Source organism: Enhydra lutris, unplaced genomic scaffold (genome assembly GCF_002288905.1).
Source record: "Enhydra lutris kenyoni isolate GAN:26980312 unplaced genomic scaffold, ASM228890v2 scaffoldscaffold35, whole genome shotgun sequence".
Taxonomy (NCBI): domain Eukaryota; kingdom Metazoa; phylum Chordata; class Mammalia; order Carnivora; family Mustelidae; genus Enhydra; species Enhydra lutris.
The window spans coordinates 22,640,851-22,657,806 of NW_019154119.1; the positions used below are offsets into that span (position 1 = coordinate 22,640,851).

At 59.0% G+C, this 16,956-nt stretch overlaps 1 protein-coding gene and 1 long non-coding RNA gene across 2 annotated transcripts; one reads left to right on the forward strand and one right to left on the reverse strand.

Annotated features, from left to right (window-relative positions):
• Positions 1–1,124: 1,124 nt before the first annotated feature.
• LOC111154105 lies at positions 1,125–3,187 on the reverse strand. Its single transcript, XR_002641064.1, has 2 exons — positions 2,792–3,187; positions 1,125–1,902 (listed from the first exon to the last, which is right to left on the reverse strand). It is a non-coding gene; the product is annotated as an uncharacterized LOC111154105 (long non-coding RNA).
• Positions 3,188–3,389: 202 nt separating this feature from the next.
• LOC111154180 (transmembrane protein 18) lies at positions 3,390–9,594 on the forward strand. The gene is made up of 5 exons (XM_022513622.1): positions 3,390–3,512; positions 4,660–4,780; positions 6,349–6,403; positions 9,172–9,265; positions 9,344–9,594. The coding sequence occupies exons 1-5, from the start codon at positions 3,456–3,458 to the stop codon at positions 9,431–9,433; spliced, it is 417 nt and encodes a 138-aa protein (XP_022369330.1). The 5' UTR covers positions 3,390–3,455; the 3' UTR covers positions 9,434–9,594.
• Positions 9,595–16,956: the final 7,362 nt, after the last annotated feature.

The following is a 16,956-nucleotide window of genomic DNA, read 5'->3' on the forward strand; positions in this document are numbered from 1 at the left end:
CTCCTGAGGGTGACCTTGACTGGGTTCACGTGGGAGCAGCTCACGGCCCCCCTGCGGACCCCAGGGGCTCCTTCCCCACCAGGCACATTCAGCTGCGGCCACGGGATGGACACCTGATGCGTTTCCAGCACACGGGACACTTGAATAATGATCTGTTCTGGGGGATCATGAAGGCACAGAAGTTTCAAGAATTACTGCAGGGACAGTGGAGGAGTGTTGTAGACACTCAGTGTCCAAGGAACCGAGGGGAAAGCCACGGGTCCTGACAGAGGTGAGGACAGAGAGAACTTGGGCCAGGGGCCACCTGCCATCTAGTGGCCGGACCTGGGGACGGACGACTCTGCAAGGACGGTGGGCGTCACCAGACCTGGTCCTGGAGTGGCAAAGACTCCAGTTACCAACGCAGACCGTAAGCCCGGCGCAGCCAGCAAACCTCGGGCGTCAGAGAGCAAGGACAGACTGAAGGGGACGGTATAAATAATGAGCAATCGCGCTGTGCCCCTACTGTCTGACCCACGGAAGCCGGCATGACCTGTGGCATGACGTGGGTCGGTCAATCACAGTTCGTCGCACTTCGCAAACAGACGACCGGGACGGAGGGAGGAAGTGCTCGCCCACCGTCACAGAGCGCTGCGGGACGTAAAAGCAGGCCCAGCGTGGCACACGGCTGCGGCCCCGCTGACCGGACAAACACGGCCTCTTCAAGACCCAGGACCCCTGAAGATCTCCACAGTGGGGGCCACAGGCCGCCACCCCTAGGTGGGACACTTGGCATGAAGCCAGGTGCAGCGGAAGAACAATCTCGACCCTGCAGACTGAGGAAAAGCTCCTCCCCTCCCCCTCCCCTGCCTGAAGAGTTCAGATGGAGGCCCTGGCCCAGGAACGGAGCGGTCACCACACGGGTGTGCAAACCGGGTGTGCTGGACAGGCAGGAACCTGGCCGGACCTGTGGGATCACAGTCCTTTCTGTGCCCCGTTGCTCGTGAGGGGCCACGAAAACGGTTTCATACCCCTGTGAACGGCGTCCCTTCCCTCTGAAATCCCAGAGCCCCACCCCCCTTGCTTGTCCAGAATGACGTGCATATCTTTCTGTTGACTGTCTTTGGAATTGCCATATCTGTGTCCCCCTTTTTTTTTTTTTTTTTACACAGGCTGTCACGCTGGCCTTGGCCCAGTGACTGCCCTGAGCAGAAGAGAAGGCCAACCCAGGAGGGGCAGGACCGAAGGGCCAGAGCCTGGCCTGAGCTGTGATCTGAGGACCCCCATGGGCCCTGTCATGCACCAGATGCTGGAGGAGGCAGGAAGGACCCCACTAGAGCCTGGAGAGGGAGTGTGGCCCTGCGGCACCCTGATTTTGGACTTCTGGCCCCACAGCCGAGAGGGAGGAGACTCCTACTGTTGTACGGGATATTTAGGCTCTTTGGGCAAGGCCTTCGATGCCTTTCTGTCCCGAGACCAGGACCTTCTCTTCGTGGAGTCGCTGCGTTCGGGTATTACCCTCCACGAGGATCTCGTGTCCTCCACACGCTGAGTGCGGGATGAGCACAGGACTACGGGTCAGTGCCCTGGGTAGGCTCAGTCATCGAGAAAGAGAAACGGATCACCCCAAGTGGCACAATGCCACGTGTGGCGTGGCCCTGTGGTCACCGCGCAGAGATCACCAAAGTTGGGATCCATTCCTGGGTTGCAGGAGACAGAGTGGAGCGGCACTTGGGCAGGGCAGTCCCGGGAGCGCTGGATGGCTGGTTTCCGCTCAGGTCGCGCGACCTCAGGGTCCTGAGAGGCCTCAGCATCCCTGGGCTGGCGCTCAGCCGGCCACGGCTTCAGGTCCTCTCCCTCTCCCTCCCCTGTTCACAGGCTCTCTCCGTCTCTCATGAGTAAATAAACGCATCTTTTCTTTTTCTAAATAGAAAACATAAAGTGAAGATGAGATACTAAATTTACTGGGTTTAATCTGTGAAACTTGCATCACCCGTAATGACGGAGTTTCCCACAAGCCCACGTTTAAACCGCTGCGATTCTGCAACAGCGAAAATAGTCAAAAGTAACAGATCTGACTCCCCGTGGCGCTCGGAAGAAACATTCCCCCAACCCCGAGGAACGGTGCAGTTAGAACCTCTGCCCAGACACCCACTCTGTCGCAGACGCGGAACCAGGCAGGAAGGGTCCCCAGGCCGGGCCGGGGACGGGGGGCGGTGCTGCCACCTGCTGGCGCCCAACTGAGCCGCGGTTGGGGCCGCGTCCAGACCGCGGCCCCGCCCCGCGGCTTTCCCGGGCGGCGGGGGGCACCCCCCAGGGAGACGGGGCCCCGGAGCGGGATCAGCAGCTCAGGGTCAGGCTGCGCGTGGGGTCTTCCCCGCGGGGGGAAGCAAGGCCGCGGGCGCCCGACCCTGGCAAAGGTCCCTCGTGCCGGAAACGTGCCTAAAGGATCGCGGGGACGCGGGCGTGGGGAGCAGGGAGGACGCGCCGAGCAGCAGGGTCAGGTGTCCACACCGGGGCCTTCCGGGGTCCCCGAGGGACGGGGAGCGGCAGGGGCGCGCGGGGGTCCCGGAGGGCGCAGACCCCAGGCGTCTGCTCGGTCCCCGACGCCGTGTCGGGCCCCGGGGCGGCCCTGCAGCTGAGTTTCTGCCGGACGCCGCAGCCGAGCCGTCCGTCCTTCCGCCCGCCTGCCCCGCAGGCCGGGCTCCCCTCCGCGCGCGTCCTGCCTCCGCTGCCCCCGGACGCGGGCTGTGCCGCCCACGGGAACACGTGTGTCTCCCGTGAGAGCCCGCAGGGGCCGCGCGCGTCTCACCTGCCCCTGAGCGCGCGGCGGAGGTGGTCAGCCCGGGGTCCGCAGTCACTTCCGGAGGCCCAGGACGCTGGACACGCCGGGTGCCCTGAGGGTACCTGCGAGCCGAGGGCAGGGAGACCGGGAGCCTATTCCCGACGGCGGCCCCCCACGGGCAGGACCTTGACCTGCGCTTGCTGGACGGAACCGCCGGCCCCGCCCCGCGTGCCCAGACCGCGTCCACCCAGTGCCCCGGTGAGGTGCCTGCGCCCACGGGGCATTTGCCAGATGGTCCCCCTCGGTCCCCAGGGAGCGCGGTCGCTGTCCCCCTCTGTCCCCCTGGTCGGGGTCGGAAGCTGGCAGGGATGCCCAGCTGCCTCTGGCTCTGCAGCGCGCCGCCGGTTGGGCCAGGAGACACGCTCACCGGCTCCCTTCCCGGCCCGGGCCGTTGGACACCCGGAAGCCTACCCTCGGGACCCTGATTACAGCATCTTAAAGCCGCAGAATACCGCGAGATGTGGAAGCGGTACCAGGGCCACAGGGAGATATCGCGAGATGTCTGGGAGCAGGCGGGTTTCGCGACAAGTGGAAATCCCGCGAGAGGAGACGCCGGAGGCGTTCCCGGTGTGATCCGACTGGGGCGGGGACCGCGAGACGGCGGTAGTGACGGTGGGCTTTTCCGGGGACGATGCCCTCCGCCTTCTCAGTCAGCTCTTTCCCCGTCAGTATTCCTGCCGTGATCACGGTAACTTGCTGCCTTCTTGACCATCCGTTCGGGCGATGGTACTTGGGGCCACTCGGGATTTGCCCGCATCCGCTATCCACACCGACTACCGCGGAAAGGGGCGGGGCGGCGCTTCTTGGTGGGCGGGAGGCTCGTGGGCGGGGCTTCGTGGTGAGCGGGACCTTCCGGGGCGGGGCTCGGCGGTGGGCGGGACTTCCAGGGGCGGGGCCCGGCGGTGGGCGGGGCGCTGGTGGGCGGGACGTGCTGGGGCGGGGCTTGTCCGGGCTCCGGTGCGGGTCCTGGCGGTGTGGACCGACCGCGGGTGGAGTTGGCGGGCTGTGGGGCGGTGTGAACTGCAGATGCTGCCCTCGCCTGGTCCCCGCCCTCTGCTCCGCCTTTCTCTTCGGGCCCCTCTGCACGATGGTGGGGAACAGGCGGTCGTGGCCAGTTTTCCGTGCGGGGCGGCCGGGGACAGAGTCCCGAGGGCTCTGCGGGACCGGAGGCAGGTCCGGCCTGGTCTGCTGGACAGAAGGGAAGGGCAGGGCATGGATGTGCGCTTGCATCGGGAGGTCTGACGTTGTGGGGGGACCGAGCCTCTGGAAGGAGATCCGGGCATCTGGGTGGGGGGATCGGACCCTGTAGGGCTGTGGACCGTCTCCAGGTGTGGACCGGCCTGTGGGGACGTTGAGGAAACCCCCATCTTGGCACTTGGAAGGTTGCCAGAAAGCTTGGAGAAAATACAATCGGGGAATTGGGACGCCTCCGATCTCCCAAGCCCCGAAGTGTGAGTCTGAGGGAGTTCAGAGTCGTTCTTGTTTCGAGTCTTGGGGTACCAGGGGCCCCCCTGAATGAGACACTCGCCTGCTCAAGTCCTCAGAAACCCACAGACACGACTCTGTTCAGTACACAGGGGGCAAGCCCAGGAGCCTCCGGTGGGAGGTGCCCGCGCAGTGGAGGTGATGCTTCTCTGTAGGCTCGGGGCGGAGGTTGCAGCCTCGTTTCCCCCCCCCCCCCCCTTCTCCAACTCCGGCTTCCTTGAGGCCTGCGGGGACGGCTCTGGCTGCTCCGGCAGAGGGGCCGCTGCCCTCCCTGACCCAGGAGGTGTGAAGCCTGGCCCCGTCTTGAGCTGACGACGACGAGGTGATGGGTCTGGTGCTGTGTCTTCCAGCAGACAGACTGGACCGAGCCGTGGCTCTTGGGACTGGCCGTCTTCCACGTGCTGTGCCTGCTGCTCACGTGTCTGTCCTCCCAGAGGCAGGGACTGCAGGTCGGACATTTCCTGTGCTTGGGTGAGTAGAGAAGCAACACTTCTGTGACGCTGGTCACCGGGATGTGGCCAGCGCCAGGCGGCCTCTCAGCAGAAGCTTGACTTCGCAGGAGAGTGAGGCAGTGTGTGTGTGTTGCTCCAGCAGCCGTGTGTGGAGAGTGATGGGTAGAGTCCGCGCTGCCTTCCTGCCCCGAGGGCTGCCGTCAGGTGCGGCCCCTGGCCCGGGAGAGCTTGGCGGGCAGTGCCAGCGTTCACGAAGTCCTCCCACCTGGTTGCCGTGCTCTCGGCTGTGGTGAGTACGGGCGGCTGATGGAGGGGCCGCCAGCAGCACCGTGAAGGGCCTGGGCAGGCTGCGCAGGAGGCTGACCCTGGCGTGTGCAGGGCCTGCGGCGGGAGCCACGCAGCCTGTGTGTGGCGTGGGGCCCCGGACGAGCACTCCCTGTGGCGAGAGTGGCCTGGGCTCAGAGGAGGGTGAGGGCCTGACCAGGTGCGCTGGCAGGTTAGAGACAGCCTGTGACCCTAACAGCTCTGTGGGGGAGGAGAGGGCTGACTCTGCCCCCTGGGGACAAGGGATAGGGGATGCTCTGCACATGCACGCGTGTTCTGTGACCCGGAGCCGTCCCACCAGCCCGAGGCTGATTTCCTCCCGTGCAGCACCGTTCGCCGCATTTGTGTGGATGCAACACAGAGAGGTTCCCTACCTGCGCACTCAGCGCCGGGTGGCTCAGCGGAGACCCTGACACTGTCGGGTGTGGGAGCCACGCTCCGCTGCACGCCTTCCGGGTCTCAGCCCATCTCCTCCCCTCTTCTCGGTCTCTTCTTGGGCTCTGTTGGTGCCGCTTTGGGTCCATTTATGGAGGAAAGAGTCGGGAGATCGCAAAGCCTGGTGCGATCTCTGTGATTTGGGTCAAGAACAGGAAGTTTTGCACGTTAGTTAATTTCTGTGAGAAATGAAAGCACTGGGTGTCCACAGCTGCTGTTGGCCTGGTGCACCGTGTCGTCGTCTGGAGGCCGGTTTCTGAGCCCCGTGTGCTCGTAGGCTCTGGGTTGGGACCGCAGCAACCGTCTGCTTCTGACTGCAGTGTTCAGGGGGGCCGTGGGGCTCCTGGAGGGCCGTGGCCTCCGGGACCAGTGGGCAGGTGTCCGCAGTCCCTTCTCATGCGTCCCTGGCAGGAGGGAGCATGAGGGAGGAGAGCAGGTCACTTCCCGCACTGGGTCTCACAGCCCGGGGCCTTCTGTGCGGCATCTGGAGGAGGGACCCGAGACCGGGCCGGGTGGGAGTGCAGGCGGAGGGTCGCGCGTGGGCGATGGCTGTCGGGCACCAGCCCTGGGCGCTTGCGGCTTCGTGCTGTTCCGTGGAGACATCGGGGCCGTCCTGTGTCTTGAGCATCCTCCTCTTTTTTCTGTAAAAGGGATGTGTTCTACAACTTAAAAATTCTCTGAATTTGAAACGGAAGTTATGTTTCCCATCAAATTCTTGCTTTTCTGTGATATTTACGTTAAACATATCATTGCAGAAAGAGCGTATGATTCTGTTACGTTGAATAATCAGTCACCCAAGTCCCGACACGTGATTTCTCTCTTTTCCAGTGATTCTGGTGTATTGTGCTGAGTATATCAACGAAGTCGCGGCCATGAACTGGAGGTAGGCCAGCGCCCCGCTCGTCCAGACCGTAGTCGGGAACCCCACTCCAGAGAGGTTCATCCAACAGGGGCACCGCACGCAGACCGCGGGAGCCAGAGAGACGAGAGCAGGCGGGTCATCGGGGCCCCGGGCAGACCAGGGGCGTCTGCACTGATGGGTTAGGGTTGAGGAATGGCTTGTTGGCTATTTTAGGGTCTGAAGATCGGTTAGCACAGTGCATGGCAGCGTGAGAGAGGTCGGGTTTCGTAGTCGCTCTAGCTGCGGCCAGATGAAGCGGTGGTGTTTTAGGAGGGCTTGGGCCACGTGTGGTCAGAGCGGCGGGTGGTGTGCTGCGAGACCCCTGCCCTCTCTGGGCCGGCCGGGTCTTCTCGAGGCCACAGAACGTCATCCTGGCAGAAACCCGGGGCTGCCTTCTTTAGATGGCCACTGCACCCCCACGTGCCTGTGGCCTTGGTCGGCCAGGGCAGCCTGACCGTCACCACCGCGTCCAGCATCACTGCTCTCCGGTCCTCCTCTTCCCGGCTCTCGTTTCGTCCTGCTCGAGTGTCAGGCCCTGTCCCCGGTTACAGCCCTGCGCCCACAGCCACACGTGTGTGCTGGACGTGCTGTGCTGACAGGGAGGGCGATGTCTGGGACCCTCGGCCTCACGCACCAGCTGGGACCCTCGCATGGACGTCTGGAGCGTTCCACAGGCCGCGTTTGGCCCACTGTGTTTATACGACCAGTGACCTTGAAGTGCTTTTGACATTTTTAAGTGCAGAGGTGCTTATGCTCTTAAACGTAAAGAAAAGAGAAAAAGTTGTAGACTCTGAGCAGGAAGGACTTGAAGACCTTCCCGTGGAGCCTGACACCTGGGTGTCCGGGAGGTTGCCGGGCGCTGGGCTAGACGGCTGTGCCTCCGCTGACTGCTAACACCCGCTCGCCCTCCGGCCCCCGCGCCTCCTTACTCAGCCAAGGAATGAGGACACGGAAGACGTGGGACTAGACGACCTCGTCCTCCCTCTGCCTGTCCACGTGCTCCGTGCTTTCGGGGTGTGGCTGTGGCCCTAGCAGCTCCTCTCCTGCATCCCATCCTGGCTCTCCCCTTCTGCAGGCGTCTCCTCAGACAGACACCCTGACTGGGTTCCCACTTCTCTTTGTCGAAAGGGCTCCCTGGTCTCCCCCATCAGGGTCCTTCACGAGGAGACTTGAACGGGGGTCACTGTCCCCTTGGGCCTGCACCTCCCCTCATCGCAGAAATGCTCTTGTCTGTGACAGTGTGGTCTGTGTGTAGCCCAGCCCGCAGTTACCGCGTCTGTGGGTTACCTGACCTTGATCTCTCCCCCATGAAACCACCGGCTCCCTGGTTTCCAGGACACCCTGCTGCCGGTTTCCTCCCTTCTCAGGGCCACTCTTTGTCCAGCTCCTTTTGGTGTCCTCCATGGGCTGAGGGCACCAGCCTTCCCTCCGCCTTGTTGCCGGACCAGCGCTTGGATGTCTGATGAACATCAGGAAAGTAGCACTTCCCCAGACACCCCCTGCCCCGGAGCTGTCCGCAGGGCACTCGGCTCTGGCAGCCTCCCCTCTGGCAACTGAGGCTGGAGACCTCATCGCTGTGCAGAGCTTTCCTCAGGCCCTTGTCCTCTGGGACACCCCGAGAGTGTGGCTTTCTCCCGTCACCACCAGGCCCTGCCCTTGCACAGATGACAGCTGCCACCTCCCGAGCGGGGCCGTGCTTCCCCAGGTCCCAGCCCTTCTGCATCCCTGACCGGACGGCAGGCGGCCTCAGCCTTGCCTCGGCGGGGTCTTGGCCACGTGCTGGCTGCTCCAGGCTTCATCCACGTGGAAGGGGAGCACCGGGCACCTTCTGCAGTCCATGCTCAGATCCGCACCCTCCCTGCTTCCATTCTCTCCAGAACGTCGGCCACGGCGTGTGTGTCTGACTGTCTTCATGACCCGAACCTTCCCTGTACCATAAGCTGCGCGTGGCTTGTCTCGCCGGTTCATGGCCACGACCCCAGGGCCAACGCCTGGCTCCTCTGCCCCGGTCCCTGCGCTCCTGGATTGCTGAGACTTCGCACACAGTGCTTCTGGATGTGCCCGTGCTGGCCGTGGAGGGACGCCCGGCTGCGGCCGGCCTCTGCCATTCACTGGCCCTGCCTTCAGGCAGCTTGGACAACCTTGTGTCCCTGAGCCTCCCTTGTGTGAAAGCGGCATGTGGGCAAAAGTTCCCCAGGCGGAGAGCCGGCTCTGTCCCTGTCTCGGACTAGCTCGGGGACGACGCAGCCCGTGTGACCTGATGGCCCGTGGGAGCCCGGGAGCTGTTGCCGCAGCACACGTTCTGTGGGCGTCAGGTCTGCCGTCGGACCGAGTGCGCGGGTGCTTCCTTCGCCCGGACAGCCTCGGTGCTCGGTGCCCCCGCTGCCGTCTCCCTGGCGTCCCGGGTGCTTCCTTCGCCCGGACAGCCTCGGTGCTCGGTGCCCCCGCTGCCGTCTCCCTGGCGTCCTGGGTGCTTCCTTCGCCCGGACAGCCTCGGTGCTTGGTGTCCCCGCTGCCGTCTCCCTGGCGTCCCGGGTCCTGGCCACCTTTGCCGTGGGGCCGACTTTGTGCTCCCGACGGGGGTCATGGGCGGCAGAGCGGGGCTGCGGGTGGGCTGTGGGTGGGCTGCGGTGTGGGGCAGGCAGTGGTGCCTTAGTGGACCCGAGAGCTCTCCAGGGGCCTCCGCTAGAGAATAGCACTGACGACGTTGCTTTGTTATGCCAAGTAATTTCTCTTTTTTCCTAAAACAGGTTATTTTCGAAGTACCAGTATTTCGACTCACGGGGGATGTTCATTTCCATAGTGTTCTCGGTGCCGCTTCTGCTCAACGCCGTGATCATCGTGGTACGTGCGGGCCGGCCTCCGGGTCCCGGTTCTCTGTGTGCTTCCCACTCTAACCCGTCTCACGACGATCGCTTCCAGGTGATGTGGGTCCGGAAGACCTTGGATGTGATGACTGACCTGAAAACTCTGCAGGAGAAGCGAAGAGGAAGGAAAAGGAAAGGAGAGTGACGCGGGAGGTCGCGTTGGTTTTCTTGGGGGCACCGGGTTTCCTCCGCGTCGTCGTCGTGGGCCTCCCTGTCAGCGCCCCGCACGTCTGCACGGAGGGTCCGCGCCCCAGAGCACACCTTGCTTTGCCCTTTAAATAAACGTGGCCAACACTGCCGTCTGTGTGGGTGTGTGTCAGCCTGGATCTGTGTAGGGTTTGCTCTCTTCCTGGCTACAGTGTGTCCGCCGGTGGTGTCTGCACCGAGCTCCCCGTAGTTCTCTGAGCTGTTGGTGTCGCTCGTGTGATTAGTCGTAGTTACAGCACCTGCGGCAGCATGAAAACTTGGAACCAAGTGATAAACAGTGCTGTCCCTGTGAGGCACCATCACGCTCTACTTCCTGGGCCGTGGCCACCGGTGGCCCTCCATGTGGCATGTGGCCAAGTCCGTGGCATTCTGGGTTGTCCCTGGAGGGCTGGAGCCCAGGGACAGTGTCTGCACTGGGGAGGATGCCGTTCAGAACCGTAGCGGGGCCGAGGTTGGGAAGCTGTGGCCAGAGCCTCCTTACGTGCGGCCCAGCAGCAAGGTCCTGAGAAGACGCGTGCCTCAGAGCGCGGGGAGCCAGGGGTCAAGGCTTCCGCGAGCCCCGCACAGTCGTCCTTGGACAGAGGGAACTTGTGGCCCCTTGGGTTCTCACAGTCGCTATGGGTGCTGTGGTTCGAAGGCCTTGATTCCGTGGAACGTCTGAATGAGCCTGTGGAGGAAGATTTTCGGGATGTACGATTATGAGTACAGGTGTCGGCACGGATAGATTTTTTATAACAAGTAGCAAAATTACATTCCTTCCTAAATTTCGTTTTTAAAGAAGTAAATTCATGTGCTCAGGAACATGCTGTGGGTTTTACTGGAACAGATCTGCCGTTACAGAGTCCCCTTCCCAGTCTGCCGTCCATGCTCCGGGTTCTGTCCGGTGTGGGCCAGAGGGCCACCAGGGAGGAGAGGTCCGGGTGTGTAAGTGCACAGTGTTCGGTAGAGGGAATGCCGCTGGCTGCTCCCGTGGGCTTGAAAAACAATAGTTTGCAAATAGTTTAATAAATTTTAACGAGATTTTTCTTTCCAAGTGAAACATATTCTTCAAATTTCAAAAAGAAAAAAATGTCCTCATGAAAGTACTTAACGTTTAGCAGCTGCAGAGGTGACGCTGAAAGGTCTTGAAATCCCGACGTACGACGTTTCATGGACCGTCACGAAATTGTGTAGAGAAACATGAATTCCGACAGTTTTACAAGTGAGTTGACAGAATGTTCTAGCTAGATCCAGTGTTGCTACCCCAACGTGTTTTCCAGTTCCGTCTCAGTGGGTTATTTTAGGTATTGAGCACGAGAGACGACTCAAAGGAGCGTCTGTGTTCAGTCCGGTCGTCAGCCTCTTGTGCCCGCAGCCCGTGCGTGGACGCTCCCCTCGGGTGCGGACTCGTGCCGTGGTCCCCGGAGAGTCCCCACGGCCCGGCCCGGGGAGGAACCACGTGAGCACGCGCGAGGCAGGCGCAGGACGGCTCGTCACCCTGGCTGTGGCGGGAGGGGCCACAGCAGAGTCCACTCCCCGTCATGATTTGGATGGTCAGAGCGCAGGCCCGTCTGAACTCCACAGTGTGACCACGTTGGTAACGGGGCCTGTGCGCTGTGGACACAAGACTGGGGCCCTTTGTCTTCCACTTGCGCGTATGCAATGTTGAGGGGGAAGTGGTACTTCGTCTTCACACACACACACACAAACACCTTTTTTCCCTGTAAGTTCATGTAAGTTCACGTAAGTTCACTGAATTCTGGTGGCCAGAATTCAGTGGGAACCGTCGTCTGTCAAGCTCAGGAAGATCCTGCGAGCCAGACTGGTCGGCAGAGGGCAGGGCGGCAGGAAGTGTGCAGACTGCGGACCGCGGCGAGGAGGCCGGGGCTGAGTGCGGGGAAGGGTCCGGAGGTTGTGTCCCCCGCTATCGAGGGAAGCAGATGTTTAAGTATTTATAAACAAAGACAAGAAAAAGGAGATTTATGATAAAAATACACTATATTCCAAATCTGTGGCACCTTCAATTTCTTGATTGGTGTGAAACAAAAGACATATTTAATAACGTATAGCATTTCCCCCCAAATTGCCCATTCGCTTGACTTTTGTGCACACGGAGCAGGAGCTCCAGAACGTTGGCTCTGCTGGCAGGGCCACTGCTTCCTGCTCCTGGTGTTGAGCTCCCCAAACCCAGAAATTCGGTTTTGTCAGAAAATCAGCACAGGCACGGACACGCGTGTTGAGTAAGAAAGCAGCACAGAAACCTGCGTTAGTTCCTTGACAAAGTTGCAAGGACATGCTAACATGTTCTCACCCTTTACAAAACATTCAAAGGCAAGAAAAAATTAATTTGGAGTATTTATTGAGTAGGGATTTAGAATACGGAATTTCAGTGGAAATGACACCGAACACAGACAATGAGCTTTGGGGGTCCAGGTCACCCGCTGGGCCCCTGACAGCTGCTCTATCTTGGGAAAGTACTTCCTGTTCCGAACATCCTCCTTTCACCGCGTTTTAGAGAACACGTTTTCAGGCCGTCCTGCATCATTATCAGAAAGATGAGGAGGAGTGAGAAGCCTTACTAATCCTTAAGGACAAACGGTCTTTTCTTAAAAAGCTGTGTTTATTATAATAAATAATAATACAAAATATAGTAAAGAATAAGTTAATATTTATTAATAAAACACATATAAAATATAATAAGAACCATTATTTATTAAAGAGACACTCCCAGGAGGTTCCATGCCTGACACAGGGCTCGATCTCCTGACCCTGAGATCATGACCTGAGCTGGAACCGAGTCGGATGCGGAACTGACTGAGCCCGCCGGGCACGCCCGGGAGTAATGATCTCAGCAAACACTTACACGTGGTGCCCAGTGCTGGGCTGCTCGTGGGCTGCATGACGCTCCAGCGGCCTTGGTGGGAGAAGCAGGAGCACCTTCTGTCCTCAGCCCTGCTGTGGCCTCTGGCCAGCCTGGCCTGCCAGCTCCCGTCCCCGAGTGTGCGTGATGCTTGGGAGTCCATCGCGGCCCGTCTGCGTTGGTTCTCGGATGGACGCGCCACCTTCACTCTGGGGAAGTGGCAGCTGTTCTCTCGAGAGTGTTGTTGGAAAGCTCTGGCACTTCCCACCGGCCAGGCTCCAGGCTGGTAGCCCAGGAGGGACCCCTGTCTCCATGCACACTCCGTGGACACTGAGCCAGGGCAGTGGCTCCCAGAGAGCCTCGCTGGCCAAGGGGAGATGCAGAGTCCCTGGACTTCTGCCCGCCTGGTGCCCCTGCACTGGTTCTGGCCTGTCCGTGCTTCTGGAATGCCTGACGATGCCTCTGTCTCCACTGTCCGTCTCGTTTAGCTCATGTTTCCTCTGTGATTCCTGTCCCCCTTCCTGGTGCCTCCTTGCAGCTCGGCGGAGCCCCAGTCCCAGTGCATAGGACCCGAGAACCTTCAGTCTCCATCCGTTGACCCTGCCCACGATGGTGCGTTTTTGTCCGTGGTCTTGGCTTCCCTTTGTTTGTAATTTCCTTTCTGCCTCCTCAGCCTCGCGCCCGGCACTGACCCTTCGGCCTCCAGCCCTGGTTCAGAGATGGTCTGGTGATGGCATTTGGGCTCCCGTTCCACTGTGAGCCTGAGTTACGGGTCATCCCCGGACACAGAAAGTGACTTGATGGTCCCCACCTGTGCCCGTGCTTGACCGCAGCCCAGGAAGCCCAGGTAGCAGGCAGACCCTCTTAAGTCTGTTTTGCTGTTTTCTCTCCCAGCCAGCTCTGGCTGGGGTCTCCTGTGGACTTCATCCGTCCCTGAGAGACTGAGCCGGTCCCCCTGGGCCTGAGCCCTGCCGGCCACTTGCAAGGTTTGCTCACAGTCATGAACCTTGGATGGGGGAACTCCAGCCTGCCCAGGTCCGCCTTGCTCCTCTCACAGAGTCTCCGGCGTGTTCCAAACAGAAGGAAATTATCACGTGTCTATTTGATGCCCCTACGTTTTTCCTGAAAGTCAATTTCCTATTAAAAAACAGTATAGGGGCGCCTGGGTGGCTCAGTGGGTTAAGCCGCTGCCTTCGGCTCAGGTCATGATCCCAGGTCCTGGGTTCAAGCCCCACATCGGGCTTTCTGCTCAGCAGGGAGCCTGCTTCCTCCTCTCTCTCTGCCTGCCTCTCTGCCTACTTGTGATTTCTGTCAAATAAATAAATAAAATCTTAAAAAAAAAAACAGTATAAAGTGTTTTTTCAATTCCTTTTATCAGTCCTATTTCAACATATGGCATCATTTTCAATGACTACACAGTAGCCAAGCCACATACGTTCAGTTGGTTTAAGCGGTTACTGGCACTGGGGATTCAGAGTTTTTCTACTTGTTTTCCTAAGGTTAGCAACACAAAAATCTCTGACTTCAGAGGCGTACCTTTATGTGTTAATTATTGACCTGGGCAATAGCAAACTGTGGAAGGAGCCGAGCTGCCCTTCCACAGACGCACGGATAAGACGTGGTCCACCTGCACAACGGAGCATCACGGACCCGTCAGAAAGGAGAACGCCCGCCACCTGCCCGGACGTGGATGGAACTGGAGGGGATGACGCCGCGTGAAGTCAGTCAGCCAAAGACAATTTCCCTACAGTCTCACTCGTGTGTGGAGCGTAAGGAATCGCAGAGGACCACAGGGGGAGGGAGGGAAAACGATGGGAAGAAATCAGAGACAAACCATGAGGGAGACAAGCTGAGGGTTATGGAGGGGAGGGGTGGGGACTGGGTGAGCCTGGTGGTGGGTACTAAGGGGCCTGTGCCGTGATGAGCACTGGGTGTTATATGCAACTAAAGAATCATTGAACCCTACACCAAACACTAACGATGTACCATATGTTGGCTAATTGAATTAAAAAAATACTGACGTGGAATAAATCTTACAAGTGAAATTAAGTCAAAACATGTAATCGTTTTATCATAGTTGATAAATACCGTTAGGTCAGGCTTCAGGAAGTGTCTGCACGTGTTTCTTTGACCTCATCTACTTTAGGAGACAACATTAAAGACACTTTCCTGATGAGCGAGCACAGATTTTATCTCATCATTTAACTTCCATTGTTTTAACTTCTGTCTAACTTTCAGCAATGCTAACATTTTTCAAATGATTATTGACATTTTGTGTTTTTTGTGACTACGCGTGTACTTCATTCTTCTTTAGTGCCGTAGTGCCTCTTAGAAGTCCATTTCTAATGTTACGTGTTGAAATTAATGACACGTGTAAGGCAAAAATGTCTTTCCAGTTTGGGGTTTTGGCCTTTGTTAAAAGAGTTTAGAACTTTGAGAAATTCCTGTGTTGCTGTGGTGCCCGCCCAGGCCGCGGAAGGCCGAGACCTCGCCCGGGTTGCAGGCCAACGGGCGCGGTTGCTGCTGTCGCGTGCGTCCTGGCGGAAGGGTGACAACCAGTAACAATAAATCAGTTCAAAGCAGTTACTCATTTTCAGTTTTACTTATTTATTTTACATAGATTTTGTGGTTTGCTTCGTTTGCTTAACGAACTCGTGTTACCCGTGACAGTGACTAAGACCGGCTCTTTACGTCCGCCCTGCGAGGAGTTCGTGAGATCAGAAAGGTTGGAGCGGAGCTGTCGGTCCAACTTAGGTTCAGTCAATGCTGAGTGAAGTTAAATGCGTTTGATTGTAAAAACGGCCATGTTAGAAAATTAGTAAATTCAGACGATTTACATTTGCCACATAAACGTTTATCCAAGGATCTCTGAAAACGTAACTGTGTATAATATTATAAAGACTCACGGTTTTGAAATATATTTAGTGGACACGTGGGATTTGTCTTTTCTCAGCATGAGCCTCAGCCCGGATCCCCACTTCCTTGCTTCTTGTCGCTGGTCGTCTGCTCTCGGACCGTGTGAGGAAAGGAGCACGTCTTCCTGCGGCCGTCGGGGTGTGTGTGGCAGGCTGTGGGGGTTCGTGCCCCCTGAGATCTCGACCGGGCAGAATCATGGAGACCCTGAGGACCACAGAGGGCGGGCACACAGATACGGACCGTCCGGATTCTGTGTCCGCGGTCCGGGAGAGCCTTCCGGAGCTCCCGGGTCTCCCACGCCCCTCCCTGCCCGAGAGGCGACATCTCCTTGACAGCAACTTAAAATACACACTTCGGTCTGGGAAAACTGCTGGGCACCGTTGCTGCGGAATTCCACACACGAGCACGCAGCAACTGTAAAAATGTGCTCGTGAAAACGAGGTATTTTTTGAGACTGATTTGCACGTCTAACCGTGGACCCTGGGTGAAGATGCACGCGCTGAGTCCTGCCGGGCTCCCGGCTCCGACCTGCACTGGCCGTGCTGCGCTTGTCTCTGGCGTGAGCACCACAGTGTCCTGCACAAGAGCAGGTTTGAAAGGCTGCTTCCCGGAGACGCTCGGAGAATTCCCACAGCTCTGGAGTAGGGTCTTACGGGAAGCGAGACCTGGACGGAGGGTGTCTCTGGGGGAGGGCGGGTTGGTTTTGACGTCTCGCTCTCAGGACTTGTTGGAGAGACAGTGTCAGCCAAATCGTTGGGTTTTTCTGAATTTGTTTCCCCTTGAGAAAAAAGTGTATGAACTCCCGCCATGCTCACTTAGGCCGCAGTAAGGGCCTGGAGATACGAGACGCAGTGGGTTTCCCCAAAGCGTGCGTACATTAAGCGGTCCTGGCAGGCTGGTGATGGGGGACATGGTGTGGATCAGGTCACGAGAGTCACACGCACAGCCGGGACACCCGCAGGTGTCAGCTCAGCCAGGGGCCCAGCGGAGAGAAGGACGCACGAGGGAAGAGCTCACCGGAGCGGCCGTTTACTTGGCAGCCCCCGTTCCCCAAGCTGGGAGACAGAAATGCCGGAATGTGGAGCCCCCACCTCTCCTCAGTGCTGCAAAACTGTTCTTCTCAGGGGAGGGAGCGTGTCTTTTCTCTGACACCTGCAGAGGACGCAAGGGCGCGTGTCAAGTGCCCCAGAGACGTGGCCTGACCAAGGGGAAGTGTGGTCACTGCAGAAGGCGCACTCTCTGCTCCCAGCTGACGCACTCCCTGATCTGCCAGGGAGAGCCCCATTTCCTGTCTCCATCCGAGCTGAGCCAGCCATGTCCAAATGATGTCGTAAAGTTAATTTTTCCTTCTCCAGGAGCTGACTAACGGCGCGCGCACACACAGGAAAACCGGCAGCGGGTCCCCTTCCATCGCACTCGGAACCCCCGGCCCCTGCCGTGTGCATGCGTGCCCAGGCCCTGGACCCCGTGAGTTCATAAACATACTTCATTATAACGTATTTGCTCGTTTCTGGGACGCTTTTTGAAGATTAGACTTAAATAAAGGTGATGGAAAACAGAGGCGACAGTGAGGCTGCTGTGGGAAGAACAGGCCGGCCTGGGGCTGAGGGGCACGGGGAGCTCATTACCTGCCACCAGCGTGTGAGGTGCTGACACGTGTGGGTCAGAGGCCGGCCCGGCCCTCCGAGTTCAGTTTCGGGAGGCTG

Excerpts from the sequence above, each read along its gene's own strand:
- LOC111154180 (XM_022513622.1), top strand. The coding sequence starts at position 3,456 with ATGCCCTCCGCCTTCTCAGTCAGCTCTTTCCCCGTCAGTATTCCTGCC. Across the intron at positions 3,513-4,659 it reads GTATTCCTGCCGTGATCACG|CAGACAGACTGGACCGAGCC; the intron begins GTAACTTGCTGC and ends TGTGTCTTCCAG. Across the intron at positions 9,266-9,343 it reads TCAACGCCGTGATCATCGTG|GTGATGTGGGTCCGGAAGAC; the intron begins GTACGTGCGGGC and ends GATCGCTTCCAG.